This window comes from Callorhinchus milii, unplaced genomic scaffold, assembly GCF_018977255.1.
Source record: "Callorhinchus milii isolate IMCB2004 unplaced genomic scaffold, IMCB_Cmil_1.0 Scaffold7, whole genome shotgun sequence".
Classification (NCBI taxonomy): domain Eukaryota; kingdom Metazoa; phylum Chordata; class Chondrichthyes; order Chimaeriformes; family Callorhinchidae; genus Callorhinchus; species Callorhinchus milii.
In genome coordinates, this window is record NW_024704748.1 from 18,749,927 (window position 1) to 18,764,590 (window position 14,664).

A 14,664-nucleotide genomic window follows, 5' to 3' on the forward strand; every position below is an offset into this window, starting at 1 on the left:
GCACGGTTGAAGAGAAAGGTCTTGAGACCGGCCTTGAAGGAGGAAAGCGAGGAAGCAAGGCGAAGGCACTGGGGGATGGAGTTCCAGAGGCTAGGGGCTGAGAGGCTGAAAGCCCGGCCACCGATGGTAGGGCGGTTAGGGCGGGGGATGTGGAGCAGACCGGAGCCAGAGGAACGGAGGGTACAGGCAGGTATACGTGGGGGGATAGTAGGTCGGAGAGGTAGGAGGGTGCAAGGCCGTGAATGGCCTTGTGGGTGAGGATGAGGATCTTGAATTCGATCCTTTGGGGGATGGGGAGCCAGTGGAGGCGAGCGAGGGTGGGAGTGATGTGGTCCCGAAGCCTGGTGCGGCATAGTACACGAGCTGCAGAGTTCTGAATGACCTGCAGCTTGTGGAGGGAGGTGCTGGGAAGGCTGACGAGGAGAGAGTTCCCGTAGTCCAGCCTTGAAGTGATAAAGGCATGGACCAGTGTTTCAGCAGCGCGAGGGGTGAGGTAGGCCGTAGTCTGAAGATGTTCCGGAGGTGGTGGAAGGCAGTGCCTGCTGTGGGGCGGATGTGGGGAAGAAAGGACAGCTCAGGGTCGAACAGAACACCAAGGTTCCTGACTGGCTTTGAGAGGTGGAGAGTGCAGCTACCAGATGTCCCTAAGTACGGCATGCTAGGAAATCCCTGACATAACAACAGTAGCTTTTAAATGATAAATGAAAGACATCCAAAAGCCACATGTGCATCTGAAAAATCTGAACATTATCTTCTAAGAGTGTCATTCTTAGTGGGATGATTCAATAGTCGACTTTAGTTCCACATGTTAAAACATCCAGCAAAGGTATACTCAGGTTTCTCAACTGTTAAGTTTGTGTGTTGAGCATCTGGAAGAGTATGATTCGTGCACATTCAGGTGTACTAATTGTTAATGATGTACATCATCCAGCAACTTCTCCAGTCATCCTGGGTTAGACCAATAATCGCTGTATAATCAGCCGACAGGAGCCGGTGGCTGACTGCGTGACTGACTACTCACTAGTACTTTTGCCCTTGAATTTGAACCATAGACACACAGCACAGTTAATGTGTTGATGTTCCAACGTACACTGATGCAGCACTACCCCATAATTTCTACCTTCAACCCTTTTGAAATTTAGTGCTCATAGTAACAGACCTCATAGGTGTTCTAAACCCCATCAGTTTTTATATCTTGGACACATAATCTTTACTGCACGTGTCGACAAACCTGAAAAATGGACACTCTGTTCCCTTAAATATCATTTATGTGTCAGGAGCCTTCTCTAGCCCTAGCCACCCCTCACCTACAGAAGGCAGTAAATGTAATGACGCTGGATATACACATTCCTATTCCTTTGAAAATAATCCAATGGAATACTTTAGTATCACTATAGAGTTGCTGCACAGTTTGCAGAATCCAACTCCATATTTCAACTTAGAAATACTTTTTTGCAAATCTGTCAATTGTCAATTCATCAGATTTATTATTATTATTGTGTTGTTTGGTTTTGGTTTCAGTCTGTTTTATTTCTGAGCCTAAATCTGCACTTGCCAGAAACAGCCACTAAGTGTCATCCCAGTTCTGAAGACCCATCCCACGATCCTGCTCAGCTTTGTTTACAGGAGGATTTAAGTACTATGGAAGGAATGTTACAATCCAGTCTTTCTCCCCTAAAGCCCCGGAGGTTTTTTTTCACAAAGAAAGCTAGGTTTCTGAAATCTTATAATCAAAACCTGTACAAATCAAAGAATATGAGATCGCACCCTGCTTTACATGTTAACACTCATAAATTACCATTACTTGACGGCCTTCAAGGCTTAATCACATTAAGGAAACTGCATATTTCTCTTTGCTGAACTTCAGCCTGTCTCCATGGTGCTGTACTGTGTGTCTGAAGATAATGAATGAAAAATGGAAAATACAACTATAATAATTTAATGTAATATAACACAGTCTTGGGTCTAATTAACTGATTATGTGTCATATGTAACTCTATATGTACCTTTTAAATAACAAGAGTCCTTGAATATTAACACATTGTGGAAGGTAAAGTGACCAGCTATGTTAGAGTGTTGGCAGAGTAAATCTGCAGCCAGTTTACACACCTGAAACATTAAAAACTTAGAACACAATCTTAACACATATACTAAGCAAATTGATTTTCTTTGAAGGAGCAGCAGTAAAAGCTGTGGCCACAGTTTTGAGAGCAAAGCCGCTTCTCAGCTTAGCAGTCATGTAATAGAAGATTTAATATGACATGTAATAGAAGATTTAATTCCCAGCGTGGAATTGAACCTGAGTTCAATTCCACACAGGGCGAAACCTTGGGCAAGTTTCCTTACTCCACACGCCTAATAATAATCCCTCCAAAACCAAAAACAATAATAAATTGGTCATTTTCAATCTACGACTGTTTGTGGGACATTGCTGTGCGCAATTGGCTGCCGCGTTTGCCCACAAATATACAGTCAATTCACTTTACAGTGTGTTCTGTGAAGCGCTTTGGGACGTCCTCCTGACGTGAAAAGCGCTATATCAAATGCAAGGATTATTATTATTATTTGTTTAAAGTAAGGACCAGAGAAAATGACGTCAGTGACAACAGAGCTAGAGTAAAACAATGCTCCTCCTCTAACGATGGCTGCTATTAGCTCAACAGTGTCACCCGTCATGATGTCCTGGTACTGCCACAACTCGCAGCTTTTATTGCACTTAACACGTTTAATTTAGTTCAAAATAAGATTAACAAGCTGTTGCATTCCATTCCGAGGAATGGGATGCAGCAAATAAATGAAATTATTTTAGTGGTAGGTCCTGAAATATATAAAAATTGAACTTATTAGCAGCTAAATGCAGCCACTCAGCAGCTACCATGAAAACATTAATCAAGATTCCCCCAAACTGTTTCCTCAAATAATATACTTGTGCTGCTTTAAATGGACTCAATCCATTGACAGAAAAGGCAAGAATGTCCAGGGACCAACAGCTTGAATCCTGAACCCAATGACTATCTCCAACAGTAAGGCATCTAAATCGCTGGAAACGTGTAAAAGCAAGTAATAATGAGTCTGTTCTTAAATGTGGATTTTAAAAAATTCAACGTCATTTGGCAGTGATTAGCATTAATTGTTACAGCTAGTTACACCCTTTTCTGCACAATGATCAAACAACCCAGTACTCTATCCAGTACTAAAAAAAACAAAATTATGCTTCCAAGTAAACTACCAATGTATATTTACTTACATATATTTTATAGTCATGAACTTATAAAAAGCACTGAACTAAATCAAAACTCAAGTAACTGAACAACTTCTTACACTTCGGATCACACAACAGAAAACAGATTCTTTAAAACTACGCAACACTTTATATATTGTACAACAGCCAAATTCGACTCCACAAAAGGTATTATACCACAAACTCAGACTACGTCATTGTTAGCAGTGTTAGTGCAGCACTCACTGTGATTGATGTTTTGGGAATGGTCAATAAATACTCAAGTTCTCGAGGGATATTTCTGGATTCTAACTCCTCAAGGAGGTGTTCAGTCATTTATTTTACCATGGACTTGGTGTATCTGTTCACATTTCTTTTGTTAAATGCTCATCACAACCTCAATTACACTAGTCCCAGACCTCTATAATGCAAAGTGGATGGGATTTTTCTCCAGTGCAGTGACATATATTTTGAAACACCAGCTGCAGACGACAAGAATGGCAAATTTATATAACATGCAAAGTTCATTCTGAGAGAATGATGTTGATCAACATACTTAGCTTTAGCTTCAGCATCTTCATAGGCCTTGTTGGAAACATCTTCTAGACCTCCAATCAGGTGTTTAAATGAGCTGAAAATAATCAAAAGACAGTGTTCAGAAAATCCACATTCCCTTTTTTACTGAGTTTCAAAATATATTTAGCAAATGATGGGTTCTACCAGTGTCTCTTCTAGGCATAAATAATAGTAAAATCACACTGCCCACCTGCTATTTAATATAAGGACAGTCTAGACAACATATTGACATTTAATCTGCATAGAATTAAAAAGAAGTACTTCATATTTCTACCAAATATGTGGAATAGTCTACAATACAGAGATTTCAAATAATGCTGACATTTATGATTGTTGTTTACCACAAATTCTTAACAAAACCAGAGTGAATGTCTAAAAAGCTGTTAATTACAGAGTAGTAAAGCAGAATGTCCCTCTAAGAGTTCCCACTTGATAAATTAATTTAATAGTTACAAATAAGTATGCCACCTGCACTTGGAAAAATGTCTGTGTCTGCAACAGAATTTTAAAAATTCTCTAAGAGAGCCAGATGCCAGTCACTGTCATTGCCAGTCACTATGATTGCCAGTACTGCATGAGGCAAATGACAGGGTACTGGTATTCATGTCATATGAATTAACTGATTCCCATTTATTGGGGACATTTGCTGACCTAAATGTCTTATGACATGAGGTAACCCACAAAGTGCAGTGCAAAGGTTGAGAACTATTGAGTGTAAAGGAAGGGCTCTTGTTTACTAATCGGATTTGGTTTACACCAGAAGTGTGGCCTGCGGGAATGCAGCTATTACTTCTGAATGTCATTTTACAGCTAACGTGAGCCTTTGCCTCCAGCTTCCACCTTCTGCTGTCTCACATGAGGTGGTATAGCAGTCTAACTGAGCTGAGCGTCTAAATTTATCAGCATCACAAAAAAGAAAAACAACTTTTACGAATTCATAGATGGTACTAAATTTCAAATCCTTGGAAGGAGTCTTTGTCCAATTTAATGGTAGTCTTTTAATACATAAAACATCCAGTAAATAACTGTTTCTATTCTGTGGTTATCTTTGATTGCCCATGTAACAGAGCGGACCATCACAGCATGTATTTGTTGCAATCATAAACAGATAAAAAACCTGTACATTGGAAACTAAGTGGAACCAAAAAAAATGCTAGGAATGCATATTGGGTTGATGAGCACTTGAAAGAGGAAGATAGGTATTACTCAGTACGTGATCTTTTCACCAGAATATAAAAGTAAGATTTGTTTCCATTGTGTTGAACAACTTTACCCCCTCTTTCATTGCTTACTGTCCTGTTGTGCATGTATTACGTTCAGTCAGTCTCAGTTAAGCTAACTGAAAAAGTTTGAATCTCAAACATAGAAATACTCAACATGTAGAAGCTGGTGATTAACAGGCACATTCAGCAAATCTGCATCAGTGTGATCTGGTCTCAGTGGGATTGGACATCCACTAGCAGCACATGCCTCACAGAGGTCACACATGCAGTACAGAATTCCCAAAGCTCTGGCTTTCTTTTTGAACTCAACTTTCAAGCTTTGCTACAGTATCAGGTTTAAGCTCCACGATGCCAGAGCTGCACCAGTATCAACTAAAAATAAAGTCAACCGAACCAGGCCAATTATTCACAGGCAATAATTTGACACTGAGAACCTCATTGTGTCAGCCCTTTATTTAAAGAGTGTCACCTTTATGAAAATCAGTGACAAAAATGTTGAGTGACCTTCACAATTTTTTTCTCTCCTTTTCTTTCCTCTAATTTTCCCCTACGAATTTCTCCTCCCCTGAAGGAGTTGACTTTTTCTACCTGAGTAAAGTTCCACAGGTCAGTCAACCTCTTGCATGAGTGTAGATAGTGAATGTTAGCAGGTTGTGGAGGACATCACAGATAAGCCCAATTCTGTCATTACTTGAAGTCCACACACACAAACCTTTCAATAGAAATATCCATATAGTGATCAGGAACAAGACCATACTACGCATTCCTCCTCCTAACCCAGCAGGATAGAGAACAGTCAACTCAAAGGACACCAGGATTGAAACCTGTAACTTTCATCTGTATTGATGCCCTTCTCCCTTTGCCCACTGAGGATTCCCGTTTCTTACAATTCTGTGATATTTGAAAATGCTGCAGAAATGGTGATGCTGATGACATTATTGGGGACTGTTGTGAAGAGCTCTCATCCTGTAAGTGTGAAAGGTTGAAATGATTGTCTGTACTCATCAGTAGGTTCAGCAATTTTATACTGAATTCCATTATAACAGGTTTCTACTATATTTGTATCTAATAGCCTGTGCTTTCTAATATTAATCCTCAGTAAGGAAACTGGAAGTATGACTTGGTGACCTGTGAGAGCTCTGTCCTGACGCAACTTACTTTTGGAGCCACGTTTCCATGGGGTGGGGAAGCATCATAATGATCTTGATATAATTTCAGTTACAACTCGAGTCTCAACTCAAATTCCTTAATTACAATTTCTAGATGTGTTTTCACATGTGGCAAGCTCCTGCTTTTGATTGGTCTGTATGCAAGATGCCATGCGATTACTAGAAGAGAAAATTGGAGCCTGCTTTTGCACAGCAAATAGTTCCATAGTAGCACAAGCGGAGGTCTGGGAGCACATACTTGATCAGCACAGCTAGAGAATGGGATGTGACAAAAAGGAGAAAACTGTAATAAATCTGTAAGGGGCTTAAAGATTTTTCTAAAGATGATTCTCTGCACCAAAGCTTATTCAGTGAAGGTAGAGCATTCAACTGCACATCTCTACAGCTCTGCCAGCCATGTGGCTGCTTTCATTGGATTTACCTGGATTCGCTAGAAATCAGTAAACATCCAATATCCGTCCGTTCTTGCGCAATCCAACACAAATGCATTTTCACAAATAACATTTTATTTCACAATGCTGGGAGGCAAAGAATTGAGGAGAAAATTAATTAAAAATTTGTCTGAAATCTTAGAAATGGTGAGTACTGGGGGTCAAAGGTGAATGAGAAGGAAGAGCCTAAATCACATACTTGTGAGTTTGATGGACCAATGGGGGTCCAAATGCACACCTTCACTGAGGCATTAAGAAGGTCTGAGTCTGTGACTTGTGACTCATTATTAGGTTGCCAATTGATCTCTGTTCAGTGTGAAAATTGACCCCCCAAAAAATCGATAAAAATCTATTTTTTCAAACAAATTGCCAAAAATAAATCTGGTGAAAATCAGCAAAAATAAAAATCAACCCAATTTATACTGCACTGCAGGCTGCTGCGTTATGTGAAGCACATAAAGGTGAAGCTTCTGATAGAAAGGAAGAAAATCCATTAGCACAAGCTACCGGCAATTGACCTTCTGAGGTGTTCTTTTCTGGAGGACACTCAAAGACTCATGATAAACCTTTTGCTCCCAAAACTCACACATGATATTTGCTGATGAATTTATTGTACAAAATTAAATTGTGCATATGGAGTAAAGTGTACATATTTTTGTCCACAGAATTATTTTAAAATGCATTATGGTATACATTTAATAATAAAGACACGTTGTGTGAGCACAGAACTAAATTGCTGAACAAATATCGTGGAATCATATTGAATATCTGAATACTGAAATTTGTATCATGGCCTTTCCAAATTATTAACTAATTGACACAAATTAATTGTATTTATTTTCATTTCAACAAATTGTTCCCAATGCTGAAAAGGCCAGTAACGCTGTTGAACCTTTATTTTGTGAATAAAGTCGAGGTAATGTTTACAACATTTCCATCGCCCATGTAAACTTGCAGAAATTATTTCACATATTGAGATAAAGTTGAGTTGGTTCATAACCCTGCTCCTTGTGAAATACCACAAACTTTACCCAAATGTTTCTAAAAAACGAGAATGATGGAGATGCAGAGAGTTAAATGGCATCACCGCAAATTCCACTGTACCTGTGACATTACAACTTGGCTACGGCTCTGGTTGTATGTACACAACTATCTGTGTTTGTAAATGCTATCATGGAATGTTGTTGACCCAATGATGTAAAGCTCAGGTTTAGGTGACCCATGCGATTTTACGTACACTCAAATATGTAACACTTGCAGAAGACTGGGGAAAAAAGGAAATTGTCTCACTTACTCTCTGTCAATCACAAGGCAGGTCACCATTTCAGCTGCAATAACATTGGCTGTCCTCACATCTTCTCTGTAAAAAGAAGTCAAAAGGAAAAATGTAAATTACGAGACAATGGAAAACAACTGACAACACTTATATTCATGAACAATTAAATCAATTCAAAGCCAAAGCCACATTGTGGATACAGTAATTCGCTGGTAATAGTGAAACACCAAACCTTTAGCCAGTGAAGACTGCAGTTTATTTGTACCACAGCAGGTCTAAGGTGGTCTCTCACATAAACAGTAAACTAGATAACATGTATTCTATAACCAGCATGTAGCGTCTCCTAGATCCTTTAACTATCTTCAATGAATAGTACAGCAATTGGCCATTTCAGACACACAAACCTTATTACACATGTAAGAAGCCCATGTGTTTTATAATCAGACATGTGAAATACTGTTCACAATACTTGTGGAATAACTAGTGCAAGCACAGAAGAAAATATAATAAATATTAACAGTCAGTGGCAGTGGTAAATATCTGAAATATTTTCCATAAGCACTGATGTGCAAGTTGGGCAAGGCAACACCTGTGTAGTCTAAACCGTCTAGCTGGAGTTTCACTGTGCTCTGTGGTCAGTTTGCTGATCTCAAATGGGGAAGCACTATCAATTGATCTTAGTTCTCCTGATATAGTGAGGAGACAAGTCAGCCAGGATACCTGCTCCTGATTGTTATCCAATCACATGTGGGTTGGGCTCGGCTGCATTGCCCTTCACAATGAAATGGCCATTTGAACTGCCAGATGAAGAACAGCTACTTGAACAACAACAACAACAACAACAAGATTCCATTTATAAAGCGCCTTTCACGTCAGGAGGACGTCCCAAGGCGCTGCACAGTTGGGTCATGACCCGAGCAGGGGGAAATGGTCAGGGTGAGGGGAGGAAGGGAGGGAGCGAGGAGGGGGAAATGGTCAGGGTGAGGGAAGGGAGGGAGCAAGGAGGGGGAAATGGTCAGGGTGAGGGGAGGGAAGGGAGGGAGCGAGGAGGGGGAAGAGAGTCGAGAGGGGAGCTGAAGGCACGGTCAAAGAGAAGAAGGTCTCAGAGGGTTGCTTTTGGCCTGAAGGAGAAGGGGGTGGGAGGAAACTTCACGTCGAATGGAGCGAAAATAAATGGTTTCAAAATAAGCAAGCACACGACTCAATGAGAAAGTTCAAATTCTACATCAAATTACTTATGGGTAATTTGTGCCACAAAAGTGACACAAAGCTCTTGTGACATTTAGCTTTCCCAAAATGTAATGACTTATCAGCCCCGTTTGATGAACACATTGCCCCTTTAAGTAACAGTCTGTGTTCTTTAGGATTGAACACACTCACAGCTGTTCGTTCACCACACAGCAGCACCATTATGTTATTATAATTTTACAACTTTGAGAAAGATTTGAGGATTCAGACAATGTTAAATATGCTTAAAAGAATGGGCAAACATGAATTTATAGACTGAGTTTCCTCTATTAATTCCTGTATCTATGGTAAAACCACAGAATGTAGTTAGCTTATGATTTGACTGCTATCAGGTAAACACGGTAACATTGTAAAACACGGATCCATGATTAGCATCAGACAATTTTATTAACACGTTGATAAAATTATTAAGACCTCAGTAAAAAAATAAAGTCAGGGAACAACAATACAACACATAGGCGATACAACACAATCGCCTTCTTAGTATTCCGCGCTCTGGACATTCAACATTGAACATTCTTGATGACTTTCAACTTTTAGCCAAATACAGTGCACTGACAACTAAATAATTAAGTTGACTACTTTGTGCTACAATAACACATGAACATAATGAGTTCTAATTGTTTGCCAATCATTACTCTCACTTCTTGTTCTGCTTTGCTTATGACTTCTAAAATGAATAACAGGCATAATTTAATTTAATTAAACGTCTTCTGTTGTACACAACTGAACAATGTAGCTCTCTTAGCATCAAGAAAGTCTAAACCAGGGAAGAAACTTCAAATTTGTATTTAAACAGGTATAGTGTAAGGAAAACAAAATCACTAACTCAAATGTTTCCTCAACTTTCTCATCTGTTTCTTCATCAGTGGACTCTGAGAAGGAATACTCCCAGTCTGAGCAGTCTGTTTCAGTGTCTGTATTGTTCATATTTCTCTATGAAGTCTGAGAAATGCTCCCCTTCATAAGACTTCACATAAAACTCACTAGCTCTCAACCACCCAACCACAGTATCTTATACTTTGGAACAAATCTGGCCTTCTTCCCACAGCACCTCGCAGCTTAAGAAGCAATGTTTACAGCTGCTGAGGAAAGCAAGAACTTGATATCGTTGGGGCATTTTGAAAAGCACACAGTGCACAGCCAGAGCTCAGCACATCATCACAAATGTTAGTTTGCTGTTCATCATCGGGGCCCTCCTCTTACTCTGACTGTTTTATCTTTACTGGACTAGGTAACGCAAGCCCAGTCATTGCTTTGTGTGGTGTTGTACCCTTGTGAATGAGATGCTTTAGAGTGGCTCTTACAGTGAACTGGCAACCATTTGTTAGTATGTCATATACCCAAGTCGTCAAATTGTCCTTGACTTGTACCAATTAACGTAGCTCTATCTGGCTAGAATCTGCTGCAACAGCTCTTACTGAGAACACCAGTTTCAGTACATTATTGACAAAAAGTACCATACCTAGGACATGAGCCTTTGTACCAACAACAAATGCAACAAAAACGTGCATTTCTATCGCGCCCTTCACCTCAGTAGTGTTTCGGAGTTGCAGGCTCTCCTTCAAATTCACACACTTGAGCTACTTTGTCACGTGAAGTTTCACCTTAATTATTTATTCCTAATGTTTTTGAAGCATCAATATTTTCTGGTCAGCACTGAATACTTTTCTTATTAATAAAAATGCAGCAGCATCGTCCATATAAACGCATGAGGCAAAGTTTAATTATTTTCCCACAATGATTTTACCTCAGCTTTATTTGTCTTCCAACCTCCTGCTCTCCTCTTCAGGTCAGGTGGGCAGGTATTTGGGCAAACTGAGTAGAGGTTAGAGACTGACTTCGTCCCAGCTGCCAGATTTGATGAGGGGACGCAGCCTTTGGCAGACACAATCGGCTCGCTCCCAATTTTCCATCCTCATTGAGCTAGAATATCAGCTACCTTGCAGTGTTCTATCTGACAGTCTCGCTGCCAACTAGGAAAAGCCACTCATCGAAGTTACCAAACCCAGAGTCAGAGTCAAGTCTGGAATGTGACCCTAGAAAATCCACTCCTGCAGTTGTGAATGGGAACCAGATGGTCTTTCACTAAAGTCAGCTGGGTCGCACATTTCAAATGGCCTCTAAGACTGTTCAAGCTTATTAATACTACTTATTCAGGTCACTTTTGAGTTTGGGACAAAATATACTACAAACCATTGTATGGGTTTTTCATAAAATGTAATACAGCACACCATTTCCAAAAGAAGTCATAGAAAGTCATCCCCATTGATGGTCTGGAGAAGCAAAGCGAAGTGAGTCAGCTCAGATTAGATTTATTTTCTTTCCGTGAAGCAGGAAGATTAACATGGGACATTTTAGATTCTCTCAACATACAGTCCACTGGAACCACCTTCTAAAATAACCATATAAATAGCTCCTCCAGCTTTCCTTGTGGTCAGCAGTTGTTAACAGGCTGTCAGGTTACCCTTTCAGTAGTTAACTTCTGAAATAAGATCCCAACTAGGAACTCACTAGATTCACAAGAATGTATGCTAAAAAATCATCACCATCATCATCATCATCATCATCATCGCTTGTCGCTCCAAAACCACAGCTAGGATCTGGTGTTGTCATTTATCTCAAATAGTTCCCAAGATGTTGACAAGGGATACTGCATCAGACAGTATTCAAGTATTTACCAACGCTCTCCACATTCACATCTGGGTTAGTTTCTCAGCTCCCATGTTGAACACATTGTCACCAATCTTTGCCACACCAACTCTCGCTCCATTTAGAGGACACCAGTGTTTTTGTTGGAGGTAAGTGCTGGTGGAGTTTGTTCTGAAGTAAACCAGGTTGTCCAGGATCATTGGTATTTCCTGCCATTCTGTTACTCTGAAGCCTTCCATAATAGTATTTTAGGAAAAGGGATTTTGGGGGTCAGCTCGCTATTATGTGTTCGCCAGTTTCTGGAGTTGACTTCCTTTTTCAGCTCCCTGATGTGCTCTTTGAATGTCAGCATTCGGTCTAATGTGACCCCCAAGGTACACCACATATTTATAGTGCTTGAGCATTGTACCATCTCAAGTTATCTGAAGTTTTTACTTGGCCTGACAGTGTTTCAGGTGGAATGCGCACACTCGTGTCTTGCTAGGGATAGGATTCAGGGACCATGTGTGGTTGTATTCTCCAAGTAGACTCATGGACTTGTGTGATCAGCTGCACATGTGAAGGTACCCACGATCGAATAGACTGATATCTGTGGATGCCTTCACAAGTGTAGCTGGCCATTTGGGTGAGGAACTAATCCAAGTCTCATCCCAACTTCAAAATAACACTAAGAGCAGTCTAGTCATTATTTCAACATTTAGAATCAATCCGCAAACCTGATTGTTTTCTGTAAATTTTTAAAGTCAAATGATAAAAATTAAATAAATTGCTTGTACAATGTGGAGAAATCTCCAAAGCATATAATTTGAATCATTACTTATCTTAAAACATTACTGTTCTTTTAAGAGAGTGCTTTGTTTGAAAACAGAAGATGTATTATATACACTAATACATTAATGGCATACATATCTTTCATCAGTAAATGATTTAGAAAGTCCTTTTATAATAATAATCCTTATGTTTGATACAATTTCCTTGCATCGAGTGCTGCATTAAATGACTTTGAGTATTTCTGACCAAATAAGGAGTGCTATATGACATCTGTTGAACATTTGGGATATTTGAACAGGAAAACAAGCTGAGCCTACATAACTACAAAAAAGGAAAGGATTGCATCAGTTTTTCCTTTTTCTATAGCACTTGCTAACTTGCTAGCTAGCTAACTAACTAACTAACTAACAGCTTGGCCAAGAACACTCTACAATGTCATGAGTGCTCAAGTATCAGCAACCTGACCAATGGAAAGATGGAACTTTCACCACTTGTGCTACTGGCTGCCAAGTTATTGTACAATGGTGCCATAAATGTAAATTTATTATACCCTGGAAATTAAACACTACACTCAATGGGCTGGATGGTTTCAAACTGTGAGAATATGCAATTCTACATTCCAAGTTGTTGATCTGTAGAGTGAGAAAGATTGTCCCTGCCTAGCTACTAAGAATTGATTGTGAAAACAAGGAGGTAATAACATGTTCCCTGACCTTTGACAATTTTTTTCTGTGAGTGAAAGTGGCCAAAGCAATGTTCCTTCCTGCCTGTTTGCTCACACAAAATCTCAAATCTATTTTTATTTACAGCAAGGAAGGGTACATATTGATTTCACTATGTTGGGCGAAACATTATGGTTTAGTGAAAGAATGTGATTAGAAAATCAATATTACAGATTTCTAAAGGTTATGATCCACCAAGACAATTATTCTTAAATAAACTATTCTTAAACTGACAAACATATTAATAATGGGATTCTTAAGAATTATATCTGAGTCACTTCATGACATGCAGCTGTGCAAACCTAAATAGTGAATTGGCAAAACTTCAAGCAAAACAATACAATTCTACAGAACTTCATTAAATGGCTAAAAATAAATTGTGTTTGCATGAATTTATCCCAAGAATTTTTGATCAATTTCAATTCTGGTTTTGCCTAAATATATTTGCTCCAAATTTTGATTTATGGAGAGGCACAATGTGAAGGACAATCATAAACATAATGATGGTTATTTATTTTCAGCATGGTGACACAAGGTAGATACCATGATTTGTGCAAATCACAATTGCAGACATCTGGCCACATTTAAAGCAGAACTCAAGGCTCATTTACATTTCACGCTTAGAAACACAATTCTCCATCATTACTGTGCTTTGCATCTCTTTCTTTGGGGCTATTATGATTCATTTTGTGTCACACTCACACCATCGGTGATGATGTCAGTCTTCATCCATGCCCTGGGCCAACACAAAAGTGTGGCCGCAATTTTTCCGCAGAACACGGTACAAACACCACCCTCCATTACAAACAACCCTCTCCACCACAAACAACCCCCTCCACCACAAACAACCCCCTCCACCACAAACAACCCCCTCCACCACAAACACCCCCCTCCACCACAAACAAGCCCCTCCACTACAAACACCCCCTTCCACTACAAACAACCCCCTCCACTACAAACAATCCCCTCCACTACAAACACCCCCCTCCACTACAAAGAACCCCCTCCACCACAAACGACCCCCTCCACCACAAACAACCCCCTAATAATAATAATCCTTGCATTTGATATAGCGCTTTTCACGTCTTCTAGACATCCCAAAGCGCTTCACAGAACATACTGTAAAGTGAATTGACTGTATATTTGTGGGCGAACGTGGCAGCCAATTCCGCACAGCAATGTCCTATAAACAGTCATGGATTGAAAATGACCAATTTATTATTGTTTTTGTTTTTTGGAGGGATTATTATTAAGCGTGTGGAGTAAGGAAACTTGCCCAAGGTTTCGCCCTGCCTGGAATTGAACTCAGGTCTCTCACTTGCAAAGCGAGTGCTCTAACCACTGAGCTACAGGACTCGCTCCACTACGAGGCAATA

General features: G+C 39.8%; 1 protein-coding gene across 4 annotated transcripts in view; it reads right to left on the reverse strand.

Annotated features, from left to right (window-relative positions):
• Positions 1–14,664, reverse strand: part of prkg1b (protein kinase cGMP-dependent 1b) — a 201,246-nt gene that overhangs the window by 37,560 nt on the left and 149,022 nt on the right. For all 4 annotated transcript variants that reach the window (XM_007897001.2, XM_007896991.2, XM_007896982.2 and 1 more), the window contains 2 exons: positions 7,914–7,979; positions 3,777–3,851 (listed from right to left, as the gene is read on the reverse strand). In XM_007897001.2, coding sequence (XP_007895192.1) covers positions 3,777–3,851; positions 7,914–7,979 — 141 coding nt within the window. The remainder of the gene's footprint in view (positions 1–3,776; positions 3,852–7,913; positions 7,980–14,664) is intronic.